Source organism: Rattus rattus, chromosome 11 (genome assembly GCF_011064425.1).
Source record: "Rattus rattus isolate New Zealand chromosome 11, Rrattus_CSIRO_v1, whole genome shotgun sequence".
Lineage (NCBI taxonomy): Eukaryota > Metazoa > Chordata > Mammalia > Rodentia > Muridae > Rattus > Rattus rattus.
The window spans coordinates 17,182,886-17,206,019 of NC_046164.1; the positions used below are offsets into that span (position 1 = coordinate 17,182,886).

Sequence of the window (23,134 nt, forward strand, 5' to 3'; positions counted from 1 at the left end):
CTTCTGCCATCCAAGTACTGCGATTATGAATCCGAGCCCTGTTCAATAAATATTTTTATACCTGGTAGGATGGTGGTAAATAGTTTCAGAAATGTAACTGTTTTATGTGAGATAATGTCTTCTCCTGATTCTCTACAATGACGTCAACGTGTTTTTCTCCGGCACAGGGTATAACAAATGTGTCCTGATTGGGCATGACTGGGGAGGCATGATTGCCTGGTTGATTGCTGTCTGCTACCCTGAAATGATAATGAAGCTGATTGTTATTAACTTCCCACATCCAAGTGTGTTTACAGGTGAGTTTAAACTTTATTAAGCCACTTCTGCCAATGTGATCCCCAGATCACAGGGTCCCCACAGACCACCAGAAATCACTGGTAATCCACCTCGTATGCAAAAGCAAAGAGTCTTTATTTGAGCTCAAGCTCGGACCCTCCAACCTCTCCAACACAGTGAATCACGCATGGGTGTTGAAAGTACTGAGCTGGTACAAGCCTGGCCTTTTTATCGTGGTTGCAGCAGGGTAAGGGACTTTTGATTGGCATTTGCTTGGTGCCTTTCCACTGGTTAGTAATGATTTCAGCTTAGAATGAACAATGGTTGCTAGCTTAATCAAACTATTTTGAGACATTGGGTACTTTCCCCTAAGAACTGATTAGTTGTTGCTAGGGGTAGAGTGGCTGTTTGTTTAGGGGAATTGTGGTTGTTGCCAGAGTGAGATGGTTCCTGAACACGTTGGAATTTCTCCAGTAGCTGAGTTCATTCTAAGGGCAAGTTAATCATAAAATGGAGTCCAAAAGCAAAATGGAGTTTGTAATGTTAAGTTGGGCCCTTGAAATTCACCATCGCCACTGACACTTTGGATTCAAAACAGCAAAATTTGGTTAGCACAATCTTTTTTTGTTTGTTTGTTTGTTTGTTTTTGGGTTTTTTTTCGGAGCTGGGGACCGAACCCAGGGCCTTGCGCTCGCTAGGCAAGCGCTCTACCGCTGAGCTAAATCCCCAACCCCTAGCATAATCTTTTAAAGGTTAAATGAAGTCTGGGTATGGTAGGTGGTCGTATCTGTAATCTGAGCACTTGGGAGGTAAGACAGGAGGGCGGGCAGTTCAAGGCCGGCCTGAGATATACACTGAGACTGGGACTCAAGGATGGATAGATAATAATAATAATAATAATAATAATAATAATAATAATAATAATAATAATAAATGTGACCAAGTAAACAAAGATGGCACATGATACATGATCTTAGCTTAATTTGTTGGTTTGTTTTTCAGACAGTGTCTTACATTGTAGCCCAGGCTGACCTGAACCCACCAAGTGCTGGGATTACAGGCATTTTCCACCTAGCCCAGCTCTTAGAATGTGTGTGTGTGTGTGTGTGTGTGTGTGTGTGTGTTTACAGGCATTTTCCACCTAACCCAGCTCTTAGAATGTGTGTGTGTGTGTGCATGCATGAGTGTGTGTTTATATGTGCATGTGTGTGTTGAGTGTGTGTATGTACATGTGTATGCACTCATGCATGTGTGTGTGGGTGTTCATGTGTGTGTGCATATGTGTGCATGCATGTGTGTGCACGAGTGTGTATATGTGCATATGTGTGTGCATGTGTGTGTCTGTGCATATGTGTGCATGCATGCAGGTGTGTTCATGTGTGTGTATGCATGCATGTGTGTGTGCATGAATGTATATGTGCATGTGTGTATGTGCATGTGTGTGCATGTGTGTGTGTGTGCATGTATGTGCATGCATGCATACGTGTGTGTGCATGAGTGTTTGTGTATGTGTGTGTGTGTGTGTGTGTTGTGAACTAAGCCCTGTTCTCTACAATTGCTAGTGAGGCACTTATCACTGAGCCACACTGTCAGCTTAACACTTTCATTTTAAACCTCCTGGAAAAAAAAAATCTAAGAAAATTTAGCTCCCTATTTGCTTATATAATTTTACTCGTTTTGAACAATATTTCACTTAACTTGGAGAGGGATAAGGAAGGAAATCTGGTGGCAGTGCTTTGAAAATCATAAATCCTGGCAGGAACTAATTCTCCTTTTTTCTGAGTCCTTTAGCGACTGAACACAAAAGAGATCTTTAGAACGGTAATCTTCAACTGAACTCAGAGATTCTTTATGCTCTTAAAATTATTAAAGACCCTGAGGAGACTTGTTTATCTAGGTTATATCTATAAGTAGTCACTACTTAGGAAATTAAAATTAGGATATTTAAAATATATTTATATATCCATTCATTTTTAAAACCAATTACATGCACTGCATTTTGATGAAAACTAAGTAGAATAAACAAAAGTGCTAACTACAGTAAATCAGTTTTAGTGAAAAGAATATTTCACGTTTTACAGATCTCTTTAATTCTGGCATAGCAGAAGACAGCTGGGCGCTTCTCTCTGCTTCTGCCTTCAATCTGTCGCAACATGTTCCTAGAACAGAAGTATGAGAAGAGATCTGGCCTCACACAAATGTGTCTTAGGAAAAGGCACGAGTATTTACACACCCATCTTCTCCTTCTACCCAGCCCATGACCACACCCACTCCAAAGTTCACGACTAATTACTCCTTAGCAGTGGTTGTTACACATACATGGGAATGAATAAACGTATAAAACAAGCACTGAGTCTGTTAGTCTGTTGCCATGCCTGTGTTTCTAGGGCTGACTACTTGGTGTTAGATAACCAATCAGAGGACTGGTTCCTAGAGAAGGCTAATTCTCTGAGTAGTCACAGCTCTTCATCGAGGGGTGGGACCCCATGAGATTTCTCCTAACTCTACTGGGATGGCAACTGGCGTTGGAATTGTTCAGATCTTGTTTAGACAGGAACCTGTGTTGTTGAGATCTCATGGGCGTGGCTTCCCTGTCATAGCTTGACGGTACAATGTCACAGCAGATGTCCTGATCTTCATTGTGGCTCTCAAAAATCTTCCTACCCACCACTCTGCCTTCCCTAATATCTCTCGAGCCTTAGGTGCAGGAACTGTACTGCAGATGTATCACTTGGGGTGAGCGTCAGTTGTTCTATGCACTTTGACTAGTTGAGGTCTTTTGTAATGGTCTCCACCTGCTGCAGAAGGAAGCTTCTTTGATAAGGTAAGAGAAGAGTGCTGTGCTTATCTGTGGGTATAAAGAATGCAGTCAGGAATTAAGCTCGTCTGGGAAAGTGGCAGCAGTAGTTTCCCCTCTAAGATCCATAACCTCACTAGCCATGTGGATTTGGTTAGACAAGCTAGAGTGCTTTAATAACCTTTCAAATAATCGAGGGTTTTCCTAATACTTTGCCAAGCTAAAAGAGTAATCACTTAATAAAGGTTAACAAGGATGTAGTAAAGATGTAGAGATCTGGGGCTCGTCTATAGCACTTTGAGTGGCTCTTACTAAATTATTTGAACCATGCATTGAAACATCGTTGCCTTGCAAAGTCATGCGGACCTTCAACACCTGATGTGTTTTTAAAATCACATTAACTAGTGCAACAGAAAAGTCTTCAACATTGAAACTTTCTCTAGCTCCCAGCAGCAGGTTAAGATGTTTCAAAAACTCTTATTTTCAGTTGAAAGTCTGAATTGTATCAACGATGACAGTCATCGAGGGTTGTTTTCTTTTAAGTTGCTCATTGCAATCATTTTCAGATGATTGGTTGGGACTGTGGCTGACACCCCTGACATCAGCATTTAGGAGGCGGAAGCAGGACGAGTTCTGTGAACTCGAGGCTAGCCTGGCTTATATAGAGTTATAGGGCTACATAGTGACCCATGCTGGCTAGGGATAGTTCATACATCTTTCCAGTAAAAGTGATGTTCATAAAAACAAAGTGTCCTCTCATTGATTCAGCTGCACTTTTGCGCGTTTCTTTACTTCTTGTTTTGAGACAGGGCCCCACTGTGTAGCCTTGGCTGGCCTGGAGCTCATTATGTAGAATAAACTAGCTAGACTCACACTGCAGACCAAGCCGTTCTCAAATTCACAGAGATCCCCCTGCCTCTGCCTCCCCAGTGCTGGGATTGAAGGTGTGAGCCACCTGGTGACAAGCGCTTCTCTCGAGATCACCCTTATATTCAGGCGAGTAGCAGGATTATTATGTCCTCTACTTCTGGTCATGTGGTCGATAAAAACGATATGCTCCAAGGCAGGAATTAATAAAATTAAGGTTTTGTTATTTCATCAGTAAATGAAACTGGCTTTTAATTGGATCGATTGGCTGATTTATTTACCAAGACTGTGCAGTGGTGAAGACTAAGTGGCTGTTTGTATTGCTAGGGTCTCTATGTTGACCCGTGTTTCAAACAGAAGTGTTTCTATATTATTGCTTTTGCACCATCAGTGTAGATTTCAACGTGGCTAAAACAAGCAAATAATGCCTTAGTTTTGTTATAAAACAGACCAACCATCGCTTGGATACCACAAAGGATCTTGGGACCCCACAAGGACGCTCAGGAAGTTTCCTTTGAAGTTTTGAAGGGAACTCTCAAGTGTTTAGTAGTGATTAACACCCTATCAACAATGTTTATGTTTGGCTTTGGCAAAATTATAGTTTTGTCCAGTTCAGTTACTCCTGTTGGGTTTTCTGAAGTTCAGGTACTACTAAGATGCACATCAACCATTTAGGAAACCAAAAGGTTCAGAACTTGGAGCTGAGGAGGTGACTCAGCTGGTAAAGGCTCTCGCTACCAACCTTAATGAGCGGAATCCCATCCCTGTAACCCACACTGTGGAAGACGAGAACTGGCTCCCACTGGTTGTTCTCTGATCCCCATAAGCACATTAAGGCACGTGCACACAAAGGCACACACATAGTAAATAACGTTTTTGAGGTTCAGAACCCTACTTTTCCATTTCTCCTCAAAATTAAATCATTGAGGAAAACTGGGTCCCAGTGACTACACAGATACTGCGTATTTTCAGTATGGGGTTGAATTTTAGATATTCTTCCACCAACTGATCTCTGTTGAGGCAGGGCAGGAAGGGTGTTTGGTACTGAAATGCCCTAAGAAATGTTACACCTTTCTCAGTTAAACTAAGTAACAGAAGTCCAACGGCATGCCTGGTGAGTCATCAGGACCCAGAAGTGGATGCTATTTGTTGGTGGTGATGTATGATAAACTGTAATTCTTGGCTTCTAAGGAAGGTACTTGGAATAATTATAGCACATGTTATCCGTGACAGCTTTAACCCTGTTAGAGATCAGTTTGGGATTGGGAAGAAAGGGACGTCCCATCCAACTAAAGCACCTGGTCATGCAAATTTTACTCTTGGTCAAGAGGGTGTGCTTGAAAGAGCAAACAAACCAAGGCAGGAAGCCTGTCCACTAGGTTCTTATTCTAACTCAGGTGTCGCCTGTATCTTTTCCCCATCGGCTGGAATCTGATCTCAGAGTCTTAATTGGCTAATTTGAAAAGAATTGACACACAGGATATGAAGGAAGGGGATAGAGATCACTGCTCCAAGGAAAACAGGATCCCTATCGGGGCCATCAAATTCCTGGAATATCCAGTAGACCTTTGCGAAAATAAAAGTTTAACTTGGGGGTGAGCAAGTAAAACATTTGTGTAGGCTGTAGGTGTGGACAGAAATGCAGGTTACTTGATCTAAACACAATATTTTAGTACTTAATGGGGAAGACTCCTATTTGATGTTTCTTATAACCCTACCAAGCATTTTCAGATGTTTTGCCTGGATTCGTTTTCCTTTGGTTGAATTGATTTCTCTTAATTCAACAGTGAAAAAAGCTTCAACGATGAATTCACAAAACGTCTAGCGTAGCAATGGTCGGTATTCCTAAAACCTCCAGACAAATGGAAAACCTCCAATGAAAAGTAAAACCCAAGTGTCCACAGCAAGCAGAAGAGAGCACAGTACCAGTCGGGCCATGTGTGTGATCAGAGTTCTCCTGCTTTGTCTGCAGTGTCTTGCCAAGTAATTAAAATACTTACCGTACCACGCCTACACAGGCAGGCTCCTCCTCCTGCCTCACCTCATGGTGCCCTGAACACTGGCTTTCTCCCTGCTGCTTGTCTATCTCAACCCCAACACTTCTTCGGCAGTTCCTGGATGCCCTTGCTTGGTTTTTGCATATCGGGCTCCCTCTCACCATTCAAAACTAAGCCCTCCCCTGTCAGGTGCCACATCCAGAAGGCTTCTCTGGCCATCTCCGTCCCCACTGTCACTCTCAGTAAGACTGCCTTGTTCTGTGTTCCATATGATATGTGCTGCTGGAGATTGAACCCAGAGCCTCGTGCATTAGACTAAGTACCTACCACTTACACACAAGTGTGCAATGAAACCACCAAGCCGGGCCACTCCATGGGTAGAAAGAAAGGTTTTATTGGGGATCAATAACCTATTGGGAGACTGCCACGGCTATCTCTGGGGTGGGGGATGGGAGTGGGCAAGAGAAGAAAATTGACGGAAAAGGGAGCTGGCTGTATATGACAGTCAGCAGGGTGGTGGTGGGGTCTTTGAGATGATACTGGCTGTTTGGATTGACCAGGAACGAGATGTCCTTGCTCATGGTACTTCACCTTTGGGAAGGGAACAAGGGAGGTTTCTCATAAGCAAACAGCAGCCTTAAGGCTTCTGTTTACCCAGCCAAAGTCCTACTGTTCAGGGGCCCTCATGCCACTAAGCTGTATCGTTGACATTGGAGTGACCTCTGAGACAAGGTGAAAGATAATCTCTTGAGAGCTTCTCGTTTGTCCATTGCTAACCCTCCCTGTCTCACAGTGGATTCAAAGACTGTCAACGAATGAATAGTTTTCTAGATACATGAATAAATACATAGGAAACATCCAGCTCCGTCTGAGGGTCCATGATCAGGCCTTGAATTTGAATCTGTCTATAAGCAAACCCTTTTAATCAACAGGATACTACATCACCATAAATCCCTAAGGCGATCGTCAGGTCTGGGATATTGAGGTGATCCAGGCTTCCTGCTCCCCAGGGAGTGAGATCTTCGCAGAGGAGAACTTGCTTTTCACTTGAAACGCTATGCATTTTCTAGACACTGGAAATAACCGATCAAAAGGAAAGAAAAAGGGCATACGGAAGCCTTGCTTGTGGATTCTTTAATGGGATTGTCTAAAGGGGAAATGGGTAGACGAAGCTCTCTCAATAGTAACTAATTTACAGCTCTTGGATGATGTCTAACATTTAATTTCAGAGTATATACTGCGGCACCCTGCCCAGCTGTTCAGATCCAGCTTTTATTACTTCTTCCAAATTCCACGGTTCCCAGAATTTATGTTCTCAATCAATGATTTCAAGGTAAGCCAAACAAACGCTTTATTATTATCATTATCGTTTATGACAGATATTTTAATGAAAGGCCATCTTCAAGAATGAAAAAATGAAATAAAATAGTAAGACTTAATTAGGTTCAGTTACTGTTCTATTGTTGTGAGGAGACACCATGACCAAGGCGACTTATTGCTGAAGGATATTTGATTATACTGTGAACCATGAAATTGTGTTATTAACCGGAAAAACCTGTTTTTACTTGTGCTATGGCTCAGCCCTAGCACACGCCTTTAATCCAAGACCTTCCTGTTTATTGTAAGCAGAATTAAAGTCAACCATAGGTCAGAGGTGGAGCAAGCACCAAGTTGACAGGGAGTGATCATAGGGGAAAAAAGCCATAGAGAATAAGAGGAAGTCAGGAGGATGGATAGAGAGACACACAGGAAGTAGAAGGGAGGGACATTCGGTTTGAAGGGTTTGTCCATTGTGAGGAAGGTGGTTTATACTTTTAGGGATGTCAGCTGTAGAGAAAGGTCAGCTGGGTGCTCTCTCTGCCTCTCTGAGGTAGCTTTTACCCCAGCATATGACTCCCAAGTCTTTATTAGCAACGTTGAACAGTCGAGATTTTGTTTTTAAAAAAAAAATGTATAAAAGGCAGCATTGAATTGGGACTCTTACAGTTTCAGAGGCTCAGTCCATTATCATCACAGTGGGGAGTATGGCAGCAGGCAGGCAGGCAGGCAGGCATGGCACTGGAGCAATAGCTGAGAGCTCATATCTAATCCATAAGTTACAGGCAGTGGGGTGGGGGCTGGGGTGGGCTTTTGAAACTCTAAAGTCCACCACACAGTGGCACCTACTCCAATAAGGCCACACCTCCTAATCCTTCCCAAACAGTTCCACCAACTGGGACCAAGCATTCAAACATATGTGCCTGTAGATGCCATTCTCATTCAAACCACACAGTAGGTTTAAAATACATTCTGCCGGTCTTACTTACCTGTAAGTATAAGTGTGTGTGTGTGTGTGTGTGTGTGTGTGTGTGTGTGTGTGTGTGTGTGTGTGCTTGAAAGCCTGGCTGTTTAGCTTTGTACCTTATTGTTACTGTCTAGAATTTGAATCTAGCAATTTTCTTCTTCAGCTAAAGAATTAAAAAGCAGAAAAAAAAAAAACTTTTAACAAACCAGGCATCAACAGAGACATCTTAAACACAGCAATCAAGAGCAAACAAAATTAGCAGTTGAAGGTATTTAATGGGAATGAGGAAACACAGATATGCAGCAGGAATTCAGAGAAAAAGACAGTTTGGGAAACCCAAAGCCCCATCTCTTCTGGAATGCTGGGGTTATTTATGTCTCTGAAAGGTCTCCCGTACCTAATTTAAAGTAGATCAGTTTGAAGAAAGACAGAATGTCTGATTGGCCCATATCTGTTGTTTTAAGCTGCTAGGCTTTTGAATCAGGTCAGGAAGGTAAGAAGCAGGTGGCTGTCTTGGAAGTTTATTGTGTAAACATGTTGATCAGGCCCATCAGCAGGGCAGGAGAAAAAGCCCTTAATTTAAACTTAATTTTTTTTTCTTTTTTCTTTTTTTCGGAGCTGGGGACCGAACCCAGGGCCTTGCGCTTGCTAGGCAAGCGCTCTACCACTGAGCTAAATCCCCAACCCCTAAACTTAATTTTTTAAATTTAAGTTTAATTTTCCAGGCTGTTTTAAATTTCCAGAGTCAAGAAACCCTTCTGCCTCATCCTCCTGACTAGCTAGGACTAGGGAGTCATACCAACGCACCGGATTATTAGGACTTTAAAAAATTGATTCAAAGGGGTTGGGGATTTAGCTCAGTGGTAGAGCGCTTGCCTGGCAAACGCAAGGCCTTGGGTTCGGTCCCCAGCTCCGGAAAAAAAAAATTGATTCAAATCCCTTGTTTCTTTGCTTTTCTTTTAAAAGAGCACAGTGGCAGACACCTGTAATCCCAGCTCTCAGGAGGCAGAGGCAGAAAGATTGCCACAAACTTGAGTCTAGCCTGGCCTACGCAGTGAGGCCAGACCAGCCAGATGCTGTCTTAAACAAACAAGCAAATAGAGTTGAAGTAATTAGGTTGCCTCTCCCGAGGGAGGACACACTCCCTCCCTGGCTGCTTCAATGTGGTACCGGCTTTCCCTGTGTTACAGATGCTGGTCTAAGGCTTAATTGGGTTTTAACTTGACAAGGATTTTTCAAAAGGGGATACTATGCATTTCCTCACGTGTCCTCTCAGTGAAACTGGTTGTGTCTGGCTGTCTCTGTTTTAGTTACTTTAGGCTCCTGAGCTGTTAACCCAGCTATGGCTTCCTGGCACTGTGCCAGGTTTATGTTGCTACAAGGTTTATTATTTCAATACAGTCAGCAAAATGGTAATTGTTTTCTAACTCCATCATTCTTTCTGCTTTTGATCAACTGGGATTTTGTTTTGCATATCTTCTGTTTGGTGGTTTTTAAGTACAAAATGACAGTATAAATGCTTTATGTAATGTGTATATATTTGATATGACAATAAATACTAGTCATTATTATTTTTGAGGCCCACATTATTCCATACCAGCCAAGTGGGAGCCCCTGCAGCTTGGCTTCTGTTTTGCTGTTGTGTAACCCCTTAAAGTGATAATATTTAATGTTTTACTTGGGAATTTGTTACTTCCTGTCCCACTCTGGAAGAACTCATTTATTCAAGGATCTATCATTTATTTTAGTGAGAAATGGAATTTAGAGACCACAGTGCAGATGTCAAGGTGATCATGGTTATGGGGTTTCTAGATGTTTCCATCACACAAAATCTGTGTATAGTTTTTAGAAAGAATAAATGAATCATGAAATCTTAACTTGTATTCCCAAAACAAACTTGATAGGATTAAACTCTTTGATATCACATAAAGCATTAGAAACATTCCATACCTGAGCTTAAACAAAGCATATTCAGAGAGCAACCTGTCTGGTCTGTCGTCTGTCCACCCTGTTCCCCCCTCTCATAGGAGACCATTTTACTTAATGGCGTTTATCTCTATTTTTTTGTAAAACATAAAATAGCCTGTAATGTATACATGTATCTGTGTAAACAGTTGTAAACCTGCATGTGATATAGCATTTCGAGAGGAGATCAAGAAAGGGCAAGATGGTGAGGAAAAGTGAAATACAGGGAAAGGACACAGCTCTCATAAACGGGATAGAAAGTTAATTGTTTCTCTAGTTTCAACCAAGCCATGGGTTTTTTTTTTTTTTTGAAATGATAATATTATTTCTCCCTTCCCTCTCCTCACAGAAAAATCTTCCTGTATAACTCTCCCTACTCTCCTTGAAATCCTTGTCCTCCTTTTTCACTACCATGTGTGTATATATATATATATATATATATATATATATATATATATATTCCTATTCATAACCTATTCCACTACCATGCATGTATATACATATATATTCCTATACATAACTTATTCAGTACATGTAATATTTTTGTATGTATGTTTTCAGGGCTGACTATTGGCACTGGACAACCAATTCATGTGCTTTTCCTTGGGGACAGCCACCTCCCTGTTCCTACCTTTCCTCTGTTGCCTAGAGTTCTTTTGTAGAGTTGAGGCCCTGTGGGTTTTTCTCCGTCTGCTGTGGTGTGCCCATCGGTATCAGCCTGGTTCAGCTCATGTTATGGCAGTCATGTTGGTGAGACTTATGGGTGCAGCTTCCGACATTACTAGGAGACACATCTCACAATAAACTCACTGATCCTCTGGCCCTTAAAAATCTTTCTGCCCCTCTTCCAAAATGTTCACTGAGCCTTGGATGTGGAAATATTTTGTAGATGTGTCCACTGGCACTGGGCTTCATAATTCTGCATTTTGATTGGTTGTGGTTTTCTGTAGTGATTTCTGTCGGTTGCAAAGAGAAGCTTCCTTGATGAGGCATGAAGACTTATCTGCGAGCGTAAGCACAAATATTTATAGACTGTCATTAGGGGTTATGCTGGTTTAGTAAAGTAGAAGTTGTAGATTCTCCTCTAACAGCCATGACTTCGCTAACACTGAATTAGCTACGTTTCCAGTACTAGTCATGGTATCCCTCTTGTTGAACAGGTCTTAGGTCCACTTAGAGAGCAGTTGGTTACCATCAGGGTGGAGTGACATTATTGCACCCTTACTTAGTGTTAGCTTGTCACCATGACCCTTGATGTGGTTCATAGGTATCATCGTTGGGTGGAACTGTTGGTGGCTTCCCTCCTTTGGAAGCTTGCATGGTGCCTTCTGGTCCTCAGGAAAGGGTACTCAGGCCAGGTTCCAGCCTAGGGATCTCTGAATCCTGTTTCTGAAGTGCCTGGTGTCTTCTGCACTAAAGATTTGCCTTTCACCCTTTGGGGCAACCAAGAGCAATAGCCTGAGTGATTTGGGGGTCACTTAGAGAACCTTGGGGAGCAACTCGAAAGTGGGCTTCTCGTGTCTGGCGCTGGGTTTTTTGTGAGGTGGTCTTTGGCTCTTAGAGGGAGCGCTGTCAATTCAAATCAGGTATATGTGTTTTTACACATAGGATTATATGTATCGTGGGGTTTTTAGATAAATAGTTAACAGTATTTTTGGCATCTTCTCCAAACATCCTTGTTGCTATTTTATCCACCCCCTTCTTCTGTATCGATGACCTCCCTTCTTCCCCTAAAGAACAGCTTCTTTCTCATTTCCCAATCAGAGCGCATGTACCCTGCCAATCCCTTCTCTGTTGCTCAGCAATCCCCCATCTTGGCAATGGCCCCTGTTTTCCTTTCCTTGTTTCTATAGCTACTACAGGATATACACTCACATCTGATCTGGAGCTAGGAGCCGCCAATAAGAGAACATGAGACATTTGTTTTTCAAGATCTGGGTTACCTCTCCTCCTCCCCACTCCCCTTCCCCTTTTCCCTCCCCTTCCCCTCCCCCTCCTCTTTCCCTTCCCTTCCCCTCCCTCTTCCTCTTCCCCTCCTCCTCCCCTTTCCCCTCCCCTTCCCCTCCCCCTCTTTCTCCCTTTCCTTCTCCCCCCCATGTCTATGTGTTGGAATTGGAAAAGTACATAAAAATTCAACTGATACTGGGCATCTAAAACCTTAATAGAAGCTCCAGGGCTTTAGAATGTCCATTCTAACTGTGTAGAAGTTCACCGAAATATATAGTTTGAGACTGAGCAAGTGCTTGTTATAATGGTTACCTTAATTTAGCAGATGAGACTTTTATTTTTGAGTTTATTATTATAAAGTGATTCTTTATTTACCCGTATGGACAGTGGACAGTACACACTAGTATCTACCCTAGTGCTCTGTCTATTTTGTTCTTTTTCTATTACTCAGTAGTGTAGCCTAACGATCACTTCAGGTTAAACATATAGAAATAGTCTCTATCTTTACATGTGGTATTAAGAGCACTTCGTACACCAGAGTGTGATTGAACTAGAATTTACTCAGCAAGCACTCAACTGGTGGGCACTGAGTTTCTTCTGGTCATTTTCAATTACAAACAATATGATCACCTCATGTTTATGCCATTTCACCATTTTTGCACGTGTATTTTTGTGGAGGACTGACGTGTGAAAAGCCATTCCATTTTTATTACTTGTGTGTGTGGTGGTGTGAAAGTGAAAGAAGAATTTCCATTGGGCAGTTCTCTTCTTATACTGCATGCGCCCTGGGACTTGAACCCAGGTCCTTGGGTTTGGCGGCAAGTGTCTTTACCACTGGACTATCTCAGGAGCCTCTAGGACTCACATTTTAAACAAATACAACAATGGCTCTGAACAGGTTGTCTGCGCCTTGGGAAATAATGGCATACAGCAGGCTCCACAAAACAAGGGCAGAGCCCTGAGGCCATTTTAAAACTTGTAGTTGGGATTCCTGGGCTCCAATTGCCTAGTAAGGGCACCAGTGGAAGGGGAAGCCCTTGGTCCTGCCAAGACTGAACCCCTAGTGAATGGGATTGTTGGGGGGAAGGCGGTAATGGGAGGAGGATGAGGAGGGGAACACCCATATAGAAGGGGAGGTGGAGGGGTTAGGGGGATGTTTGCCTGGAAACCGGGAAAAGTAATAACAATTGAAATGTAAATAAGAAATACCCAACTTAATAAAGATGGAGGAAAAAAAAAAGCCAAGGGACAAAACTGACTGGAAAACACCAGCAGCGGTGGTAAGGACACTAACGGCCATCTCCTCAAACTCCCACTTCACTTAGGAAACTGCTGGGAACTGGGGTATGAACTGGGCTGTGAAGTAAAGCGATTACTACTATGGTTTGAATGACTTTGAAAGACGGATCTTTCTGGTCACCAAACAGTAGTTGAAACATGAAGGAAGGATTTGGCCAGAGAGCTACCTGACAGGGTCTTGTAGAATACAAATGGGCACCAAGATCAGATGCTTTCAGTGGGGTGAAATACGTAACAGGATCGAAAAGGAAGAAAAAAAAGTTAGGAAAGCAGAAATGTGAATTGCATCTATAAGTTATCATTGCCTATCAGCTACCGTACCCCCAAATTAGCTACTATATTCTCCACATCAGCTACTATATTCCCCACATCAGCTACTATATCCCCCAACATCAACAGTCATACTATTTCCCCCATTTTTTGAGACAAGGCTCAAGAAAGCCAGCATGGCCCTGACTGAACTGGTATGTAGAAAAGACGATCTTGGCTTCTGATCCTCTTGACTCTACTTCTAAAGTGCTGGGATGACAGGCATGTGCTACCCTGCTCAGTTTAAGCAGTATTAGCACCCATGCAGGCTAGTCAAGTACTCTACCAATTGAACTACAATGTCAGCCTCCAGCTCCCTTTGAGGTAAGAGTTTACTAACAGGTAACTGACAGTTTTAAATTATCCTCTTTTGCTTAATTAGGCTTTGAAACACCTGTTTACCAGTCAGAGCACTGGCATCGGAAGAAAAGGACGTCAGCTGACAACAGAAGATCTAGAAGCTTATGTTTATGTTTTCTCTCAGCCTGGAGCACTAAGTGGTCCAATTAACCATTATCGAAACATTTTCAGGTCAGTATAGTTTCTTTTAGGTTAAGTAAAACACTCCAATCTAAAGAGGTAACACTTTATTATTTTAAATTAAGTTTATCATTTATTTAGAATGTCACACACACTTTTCCCCCAAACACATCATATTCTGTATATGTGTGTGTGCACATGCATATGCCTGTGTGTATGTGTGTCTCTGTGTGGGCATATGCATTTGTGTGTATGCATGTTTCTATATGTGTTTTTGCATATGCATGTGTGCATGTGTGTCTGTGCATGTATGTGCATATGTGTTTGTGTTTGTGTATATCTATGTGTGCATATGCATGTGCATTTATATCTCTGTGGATGTCTCTGTGTGTGCGTATCTGTGTGCATGTGTGTCTTGGTGTGCATGTGTGTCTGTGTGTATGTGCATGTGTGTGTCTCTGTGTGTGTCTATGTATATGTACATGTGTCTGTCTCTGTGTCTGTGTGTGCACACACATGTGCGTGTGTGTGCGTGTGTGTGTGTGTGTGTGTGTGTGTGTGATGGTGATATGCTCATACTACACAGTGTCAACTTGGTGTCAGCCTTCACCTTCTAGCACTTTGTTTGAAGAAAAGTCTCTTTTGTTTTTCTGCTACATACCCCAGGCTAACTGACCAGCAAGCTTCCAGGGGCTCTCCTGTTTCTGCCTCCTATCTCTCCATAGGGCTGAGATTATAGATGTTTACACTCCTTGTTTGCCTTTGCATGAGTTCTGTAGACTTGAGCTCGGGTCCTCATAGTTGTGTAGACAGCACTGAGCCATCTCCCTAGCCCCAGATCCAATATTAATAAGTTTCTTTCACAGAAAATTTAAACCGTGGAACAGTAGAGAATAAAAAGTTCCCACGTGGCCATTGCTTTATCCATAATTCCAGCCTCTTAGTCTTTCCTTTTGAGTAGACTAATTTTTACTATATTGTAATGATCCTATATTAACTCACTCAAGAAGCATGCTTAAGAACATGACCTGTCCTGGGCTGCTGGCACTCGAGGTACAGTGTTGAGCAAAACAAGACAAGGATCCTGATCTTACAACATTTGGCAGAGGAAACAGACATTAAGTAAATAACCACAGCCATGAGTCCATGGCTACAAACACACAGAAAGGCTTTGGGAGAAACACAAGGCCAAGGAGAGAGAACTGGAAAGGGAGACGGTGGGGGCTAGAGCTGTGTGGGAAGATGGGGCGAGACTTCGTGAAGCACAGGTAGGGCTGAAGAGGCAGAAGTTCAGGGCTGGAAGGACAAGAAGAGTGTGGTGCCAGGGAAATAAGCGTGGAATATTTTTAATATCTTTAAACCAGTATGGGGGATACAATTAAAAACTACCAATTCAAAAAGAGTTGGGGAAAGACAAAGAAACCGACATGAACTAAGATAACCAAGACAACGGCAGCAGCCAGGCATGGCAATGCCAAGCATTGGACAGGCCGAGGTACGAGGATCATAAGTTCAAGGCCAGCCTGGGCTCCACAGTAACATCCTACCTAAATGAACAAAAAAAAAAAAATCAGTAAGTCAGTGTCTTGGTTTCTTTTTGGTTGCACGATAGAACATTCTGGTGCATGCCATTTAAGGGGAAAGGGTTTGTCTTAACTCACAGTCCCAGGTTATGGAGATTAAAATCATGACCAGAAAGTCAAGGATCGAAGACCCCCACCTTCACCCCACCCCCAGAAAAGTGTGTTTTAAGTGGCTGTAGGAGGAAAAGCAATCCTATCTTTCTGCCCTTTCCGAAGTTTTTTTGCTTGTTCGTTTTTTACTATAATTGTTCACTGGGAATGCTTGCACCACCAGGAGGAAGCACTGTGAACTCCCAGAGATACACAGCCCGTGAATGGCAAACTCATGACTTTGTTTGGGTTGTGTTGTGGTTCTTTTGTTTTCCTCTTTAGAAGTGTTTTTCCTGTGTAGCCTTGGTTGGCCTTGGACAAAATTCAGTAAAAGCTCAATTCGATTGGTTTTGTGGGTGTGCGTGTGTAGGTGTGTGTGCATGTGTGAGTGTGTGTTGAGGACTACCCAGGGTGCCACCACCCAGCAGCCATTCACCTTGCTTATTGAGATGATTTCTTACCAGGAAGCCGGGGCTTGACGATTACACCAGGCCTTCCTGCCCCGGTTCGGCAGACTGTAGTACAGGCTACCCCCTCTACTTTTCACTTGGTGCTAGAGATCCAAGTTGGTTCTTTATTGAAAATGACTGGGAAGTGCTGTATTCGGTGAAGAGCTGACTTGGGTCTTGTTAGATTGGAACTATTAGATTCCTTTTTCATTTTCCTTCTTTAGAGGGTATTCATTTGTTTTCCGATAGGGTCTCAAACTTTGGCCCATGCTGTCCTGAAACTCAGTGTAGCCCAGGCTAGCCTTGAACTTGCAGCAGTGGTCTGCCTTTGCCTCTTGAGTACTGCCATTACGTTCACTAACACACTCCTCATGTCAGAACAGTCTTAGCACCCAATGCAGTGCTTCACAATAATTCCCCATTACCATCTCCCAAGGGGGCTTTTAAACATTTCCTGCAAATTCATGCTGCCTCAGGGTAAGATTCTTCTACCCTCCCAAGAACCAATCTTCAGCCCTTTAGGAAGAGATTAGTGTTACCGGTTACTCAGCTTCCCTGCGGTTCTCAAGCCAATGTGTTCTGGTTTTATAGCTGCCTGCCTCTCAAGCATCACATGGTGACAACGCCGACGCTGCTTCTGTGGGGAGAGGAAGATGCGTTTATGGAGGTGGAGATGGCCGAGGTCACAAAGATTTATGTTAAAAACTACTTCAGACTCACCATTCTGTCAGAAGGTAGCCACTGGCTTCAGCAAGACCAGCCTGACATAGTGAACGGGCTGATATGGGCATTCCTGAGGGAAGAGACAAGGAGAGACTGACTTTATCTCCTACGGGGAGTCTTTCACAGAGTCTCCCAAACCTCTTAAAAACTCGTTCATCAACTTATGTTTTATTAGGAAAAAAATGCCCATTTTAATATGCTTGATTGTAAATAAATATAGTGACACCTGGTACTGAAAAAAAAAATCTGTGTAATTATTTTCCGTCGAATTCACCCCAAAAAAACAGCTGCCTTAAAAAGCACAGTTGTACAAAAGGTACCTGGGGAAAATGGCTCATATTTGGCTGTTTCCTTCATGGTACCCTTACAGACAGTTGTGATATGAGCTGGGTCAGAGTATAAAAGGCGGATCTTCGATGGCGGACATTTTAATTTCACAGTTAAAACAATTATAGATTATAATCTGAATAACTAGGCTAGATGAGTCTTCCTAGAAATGGATCTTAAGTTCTATTTATGATGAACGACCTAAACTCTATTTGAAACTGGCATGTGCTACATCAACCAAGCAGGTGAACATCTTTTTACCCCTTCGGTGCAGTAAGACGTTAATACTATAATTCCCTTGAACACTAGAATCCAAGTTTTACAGGGCAAGATTTAATTTTTTAAAGCTGATGCACACTGTCTACAACAATGGCCTGCCACGCTATAGGCATACAGACAATTTCTTATGAAAAATGCTGTCCCAAGACCCTTAGCAGATCCAGAACTGCAGATGACCCAAACCCTATATGATAGACGCTTTCCCCATCTTAAACTAAGTTCTTGCCGTGTACTGTGGCTGTGACTCTTTCAGTGAGAGGTGTGATGATCAAATTAGCATGAAACTTTGTTTTCACAGAAGACTTTTTTTTTTCACTCCTCATGGGAAATATCTACCTTTTTAATTAAAAGCAGCCCTTATGGTTTCTCTTTGAAATTTTGGGGCCATTAGTGGCTGAGATTAAATAACATTGAGCAATGCATGGATTTTCTTTCGAACAAGTGAAGCACATTAGGACGGTCAATCTGAAGGCCGAATGGATAGCAGCCCTGCTCTCCTGGACGGAGATGATTTGCCTGGCCTGAAGCTGAACAGAGGGAGATTTTAATCACACTGCTCAGACTGCCGTACAACTTAAAACACATGATTTTTTTTTTCAATTCATATTTTTAAACCCTGGTGGGCCACAAGTAGCTAAGACCATGGATGAGGGTCAGGGACTGACGACTGCAATACCGTGTGACAGTCAAGTAAATATGACGCCCTATCGGACACACGGAGTATAAAAAAGAAAGGTGGCGATGGCGTGAGAACTGTTTCTTAAGCATCTACAGGACGCCATTAAGGAAAGGAAGGAGTAGAAACGTGCCTTGTATAATTAACAAGTCGCAGAAGGGTAACAGTGCTGCTCCAGTCACTGCTGCCCACTGTCTTGGGATATCCTCTCTGGCAAAAGAGACAATTGACTGGCAAGTCACAGCACCTTAGTGACGTCTTCTTCATCGCAGACAGTCCTCACAGTGACAGAAGAATGTGGAGGGGCCTCAGAATTCTCCTGTGCCATAGAAACCTCTAAATGCAATACAAGCTCAATTGTTTACAAACCATAACAAAAGGAGAGTACCAAACTAAGGATGTGAGAGCAAGTTTTAACCTGTAACTTCTGCCGATTCCCCCTTTCATAATGTCGGCACCTGGAAGTGACCTTCCACTGAGACCACACCTTGCTTATCAAGCTTTGGTAACCATAGTGCTTCCTGGAAGGCTAACTTGATACAAGTCAATAGATGTGAACTTGGGGACCAAAACAGTCACTTTCATTCTGGGGAAAGGGATTCAATTAGTAAACACAAACACGGCAGGAATCCTTGATGCAGCATGATCCAGATTACGAATGCTTCCAGATCTTGAAGACAGCCTAGTTCACACTATAACTGGGCTCTGCGACTTCCCAAGGACAGCAGCTAAGAAGGGACTCATCCTGGAGACCATGATGACACAGTAAAGTAGATCTTATTTTAGTCGTTTTTTTTTAAGTTTTTTTTTTTTTTTAGAGTGTTGACATGTTCATGTAGACTAATCTTAACGATATAAACCCCACCTGCCATAGTCAACTCTGCCCTATTAGAATTAATGTGCCCTAATTTTTTCTTTTTAAATGATTGATTTTGTGAGGGGTGGATTTCATTATGGCGTCTCACACAAAGACGTGCTCTCTTCTCATTCTTCCTCCTCCTCCTCAGCTGCTCTCTCCCGCCCTTCCCTACAAACTTCTTCTCCTCTCCAGTCAGAGCCTGTTGTTGTAAAAATATTAAAAAAAAAAAAAAAAAAAAAGATAGTCTTTTACCTTGCTGGGTCCGCACCGCGGTGCCCCAAGATATCTGCTAGATATCTTAGCAGAAACACATCCCAGCCGCACACTTTCCTACACTCAAACCCTCACATAAAAGAACACACAACACAATAATCTTAGATCCAATTGATAAGATATAATTGCCCACTTAAACATACAAAGCCTGGTACCATCCATCCCTTAGGAACATTGATAACAACCTGTAAATACACAGAGCAGAATCTTAACATCACCTGCCACGGCTTCTCACCCTCTCCTCTCCTGTCTCTCCTCTCTGTTCCAGTCTCCTTCTCTTCCTTCAAACTTCTCTCCCGCCCATCCTTCCTTCTCCTCCAATGACAGGCCTCCTTCTCTCCTGTACCTGCCCCTCACCTGTACTTTACAAATTCAATGGGGAGAAGGTTCTGATGAAGTCACCTGATTCCTGTAACTAGGCAGCTGTCCTGCGGGCAGTGGAATTAGCATCAAAATACAGATAACTTCAGGGCACTCCACAACAAGAGCCTATAACCCTCTCTTCCCCACCTCTTCCTCTCTCAAAATCTATTCCTCCATAAATTTCTACGTACAAAAAAAGTGCTCATAAAACAGACTCTTAAGGTGTCCTTCCTTACACTTCTTGGCATAAAGAGAATGAAATCAGCAATCCGTATGACAGTGGACAAACCTCACTCGTTAGCTCTCACAGCAGTCCACAGCAAACCTTACTGGCATTGTCACTTAAGTTTGAAAGTTGCAATTGATATTAAACCATTCAAATTCGCATCTCCTTAGTAAGTACACATGAGTAATATAATACCATAAATTGCTATGTGAAAATTTGCTAACCATATATGACCAAAAACAACAGCACACCAGGATTGGTCTCGATGAGATTCTAATTCTCCTGTGGATTCCCCCCCCCCCAATTTTAAAGGTAGTGCATCATTTCCTATTAACCAACAATTCGCTGTAAGTGTGCTAATTACATGCAAATGAAATAGCTGCGGAGAAAGGAAGAGACAGACGCTGAGAAACAGACTTCATGGCTCATCAAACCCAGCGCAGAGATACCGCAGACACCATGACCGAGGTGGAGGTGTGGGACAGCAGGACTGCACAGGAGGTGAATAAGTCTTTATATCCGCCCGCAGTGACCAACCCCTTCAGTCACCACAAGCAGCTGAGTGCTTGGCAGTTGGCCTGCAGCATCGTCCTGGGGACTGTGCTGGTACCCGTGCGGGTGTCCTGCATTGTCTTCCTCTTCCTCCTCCTCTGGCCAGTGGCCGTACTCTCCACCATTAACTTGCCTATTCAACCTACCGAACCCGTGAAGAGTTGGAGGAAACATTTGATAAAGCCGGTCTTCCTATTCTTGCTCCGTTTGGTGTTCTTTTGTGCCGGGTTCCTAATTAAGGTCAAAGGGGAAAAGGCCACCAGAGAGGAGGCCCCCATCTTCGTCGTCGCACCACACTCCACCTTCTTTGATGCCATCGCCGTTATTGTGGCGGGGCTCCCTTCAGTGGTCTCTGATACCCAGCACTTGAGCATCCCATTGGTTGGGCAATGCATCCTTTTATCTCAGCCTGTGCTTGTGCGACGAGAAGACCCGAATTCTAGAAAGACTACCCGGAATGAGATCCTCTCGCGAGTGAAATCTAAAATGAAGTGGCCACAGATTCTGATTTTTCCAGAAGGATTGTGCACCAACCGCTCCTGTCTTGTCACTTTTAAACTAGGAGCCTTCTCCCCAGGTGTCCCTGTGCAACCCGTACTGCTTAGGTACCCCAACACCCTGGACACCGTGACCTGGACTTGGCATGGGTTCTCGGGCTTCCAGGTATGTATGCTCACCCTGAGTCAGCCCTTCACTAGAATGGAGGTTGAGTTCATGCCTGTTTACATCCCAAATGAAGACGAAAAGAAAGACCCCATCCTTTTTGCCAACACAGTCCGAATCAACATGGCAAATACTTTGAAGCTGCCGGTAACGGATCACAGTTTCGAAGATTGCAAACTGATGATCTCTGCTGGTGCCCTTCGGCTACCCATGGAAGCTGGCCTGGTGGAATTCACAAAGATCAGTCAGAAATTGAAATTAGATTGGGACAACATCCACAATCACTTGGACAAGTACGCTTCGGTTGCAGTCTCCTCCAAAGGAGGCAAGATTGGGATCGAAGAGTTCTCAAGCTACTTAAAACTCCCCATTTCAGAGCCCCTGCAACAGCTTTTCTCCCTCTTTGATAGGAATCAGGACGGCACTATAGACTTCCGAGAGTATGTGATAGGTCTAACCGTCCTGTGCAACCCAGCCAACACAGAGAAGATTCTGCAAATGTCATTTAAGCTTTTTGATCTCGACGAGGATGGTTATATAACAGAACAGGAGCTGACAACCATGCTCCGGGCAGCTTTCGGAGTGCCAGACCTAGATGTCTCCACACTCTTCCAGCAGATGGCTGGCAAGGATTCAGCTCAGGTTTCCTACAGGACTTTTAGGAGGTTTGCCCTGAAGCACCCAGCATACGCCAAGCTATTTCACTCATACATAGACCTCCAGGCGGCCTATATATACTCATTACCAGGAGAGGTATAAATGTTTCCCTAATATCGAGGTGTTCGAGGAGTCCTTGGAAACAGGGAAAGAACTTTTAGGTGGAAATGACGAACTAAATAAAGATTATTCTTTGAGGAAAAGCTCAGTGGTTTTTACTCTAAGTAGTATGGATACCGTCTTGGAAAAAGCAGCTTGGGGAGGAAAGGGGCTTGAGGAAAGCCAGGTGGAGCACTCAAGCAGAAGCAGAGATAGGAACCATGGAGGGGTGCCGCTTGCTGGCTTGCTCCCCATGGCTAACTCAGCATATTTTCTTATACAACCCAGGACCCCTTGCCCAGGGAAGGCACCATTCACAGTGGGCAATGAATATTCAAGAAAAGGTACCACAGACTGGTCCACAGGCTGGTCTGATGGAGATAATTCTTCAGTTGTGGTCCTCTCTTCTCAAATGGCCCTACCTAGTTCGTGTCATGTGGACAGACACTGACCAACAGAGATACTATATTTAAAATATGCTTGAGGAATTATGATACCTTTCCCTTCCTTAAGGTAATGTTCATTGGGCACAATGGCATATACCTGTGGCCCCATCCACCCAGAGAATAAGAAGCACAAACATGGCCTTCAACCCAGCAAACAGACTCAGACTTAAAAAGGTTTGTGGCTTTAATTTATCAATTAATAAACTATACTCCAATGAGGGGACCCTGATTTCCCAGGTATCATTTAACGGCTCTCTACTGGGACTCCCTAGGATTCCTGGCAGCATTCCTTCCTTGCTTTTTAATTCTTTAATTGAGAGAAAAACATGTTTAGAAGGCATCAAATGATTCTATACTGCACTATAGAGATGTCTGCTCAACCATGGTTGGCGCTGCTCTATTCACAGTAGCTAGGAAGTGGACTGAGCCTTATACGTCCATCGTCGGACGAATGGATAGTGGAAATGTGTTGCATATACATGTAAACGGGCATGGCTAAGAAACCTCTGACTCGTCCACTCCATGGCCAGGGGGAACGTTTTTTATTGTGGTTAGGGGAGAGAGAACAAGCAGAGACACCGGGAGAAGTGGGGGCAGAGGGGAAACCATGCTTTTTATAGAGAATGGATGGGTATCCCGGAAGGGGGA

General features: G+C 43.2%; 2 protein-coding genes across 2 annotated transcripts in view; both read left to right on the forward strand.

Annotated features, from left to right (window-relative positions):
* Positions 1 to 17,311, forward strand: part of Ephx4 (epoxide hydrolase 4) — a 29,716-nt gene extending 12,405 nt beyond the window's left edge. The window contains exons 4-7 of the mRNA XM_032916551.1: positions 168 to 296; positions 7,167 to 7,270; positions 14,124 to 14,272; positions 16,935 to 17,311. Coding sequence (XP_032772442.1) covers positions 168 to 296; positions 7,167 to 7,270; positions 14,124 to 14,272; positions 16,935 to 17,163 — 611 coding nt within the window. The 3' untranslated portion in view covers positions 17,164 to 17,311. The remainder of the gene's footprint in view (positions 1 to 167; positions 297 to 7,166; positions 7,271 to 14,123; positions 14,273 to 16,934) is intronic.
* A 1,418-nt stretch (positions 17,312 to 18,729) lies between these two features.
* LOC116912434 (lysophosphatidylcholine acyltransferase 2B) lies at positions 18,730 to 22,144 on the forward strand. The gene is made up of 2 exons (XM_032916502.1): positions 18,730 to 19,113; positions 20,382 to 22,144. Exon 2 carries the CDS (start codon positions 20,490 to 20,492, stop codon positions 22,041 to 22,043), a length of 1,554 nt encoding a protein of 517 aa, XP_032772393.1. The 5' UTR covers positions 18,730 to 19,113; positions 20,382 to 20,489; the 3' UTR covers positions 22,044 to 22,144.
* Positions 22,145 to 23,134: the final 990 nt, after the last annotated feature.

Bases quoted from the DNA above. Each gene is read 5' to 3' on its own strand.
- LOC116912434 (XM_032916502.1), top strand. From the start codon at position 20,490: ATGGCTCATCAAACCCAGCGCAGAGATACCGCAGACACCATGACCGAG.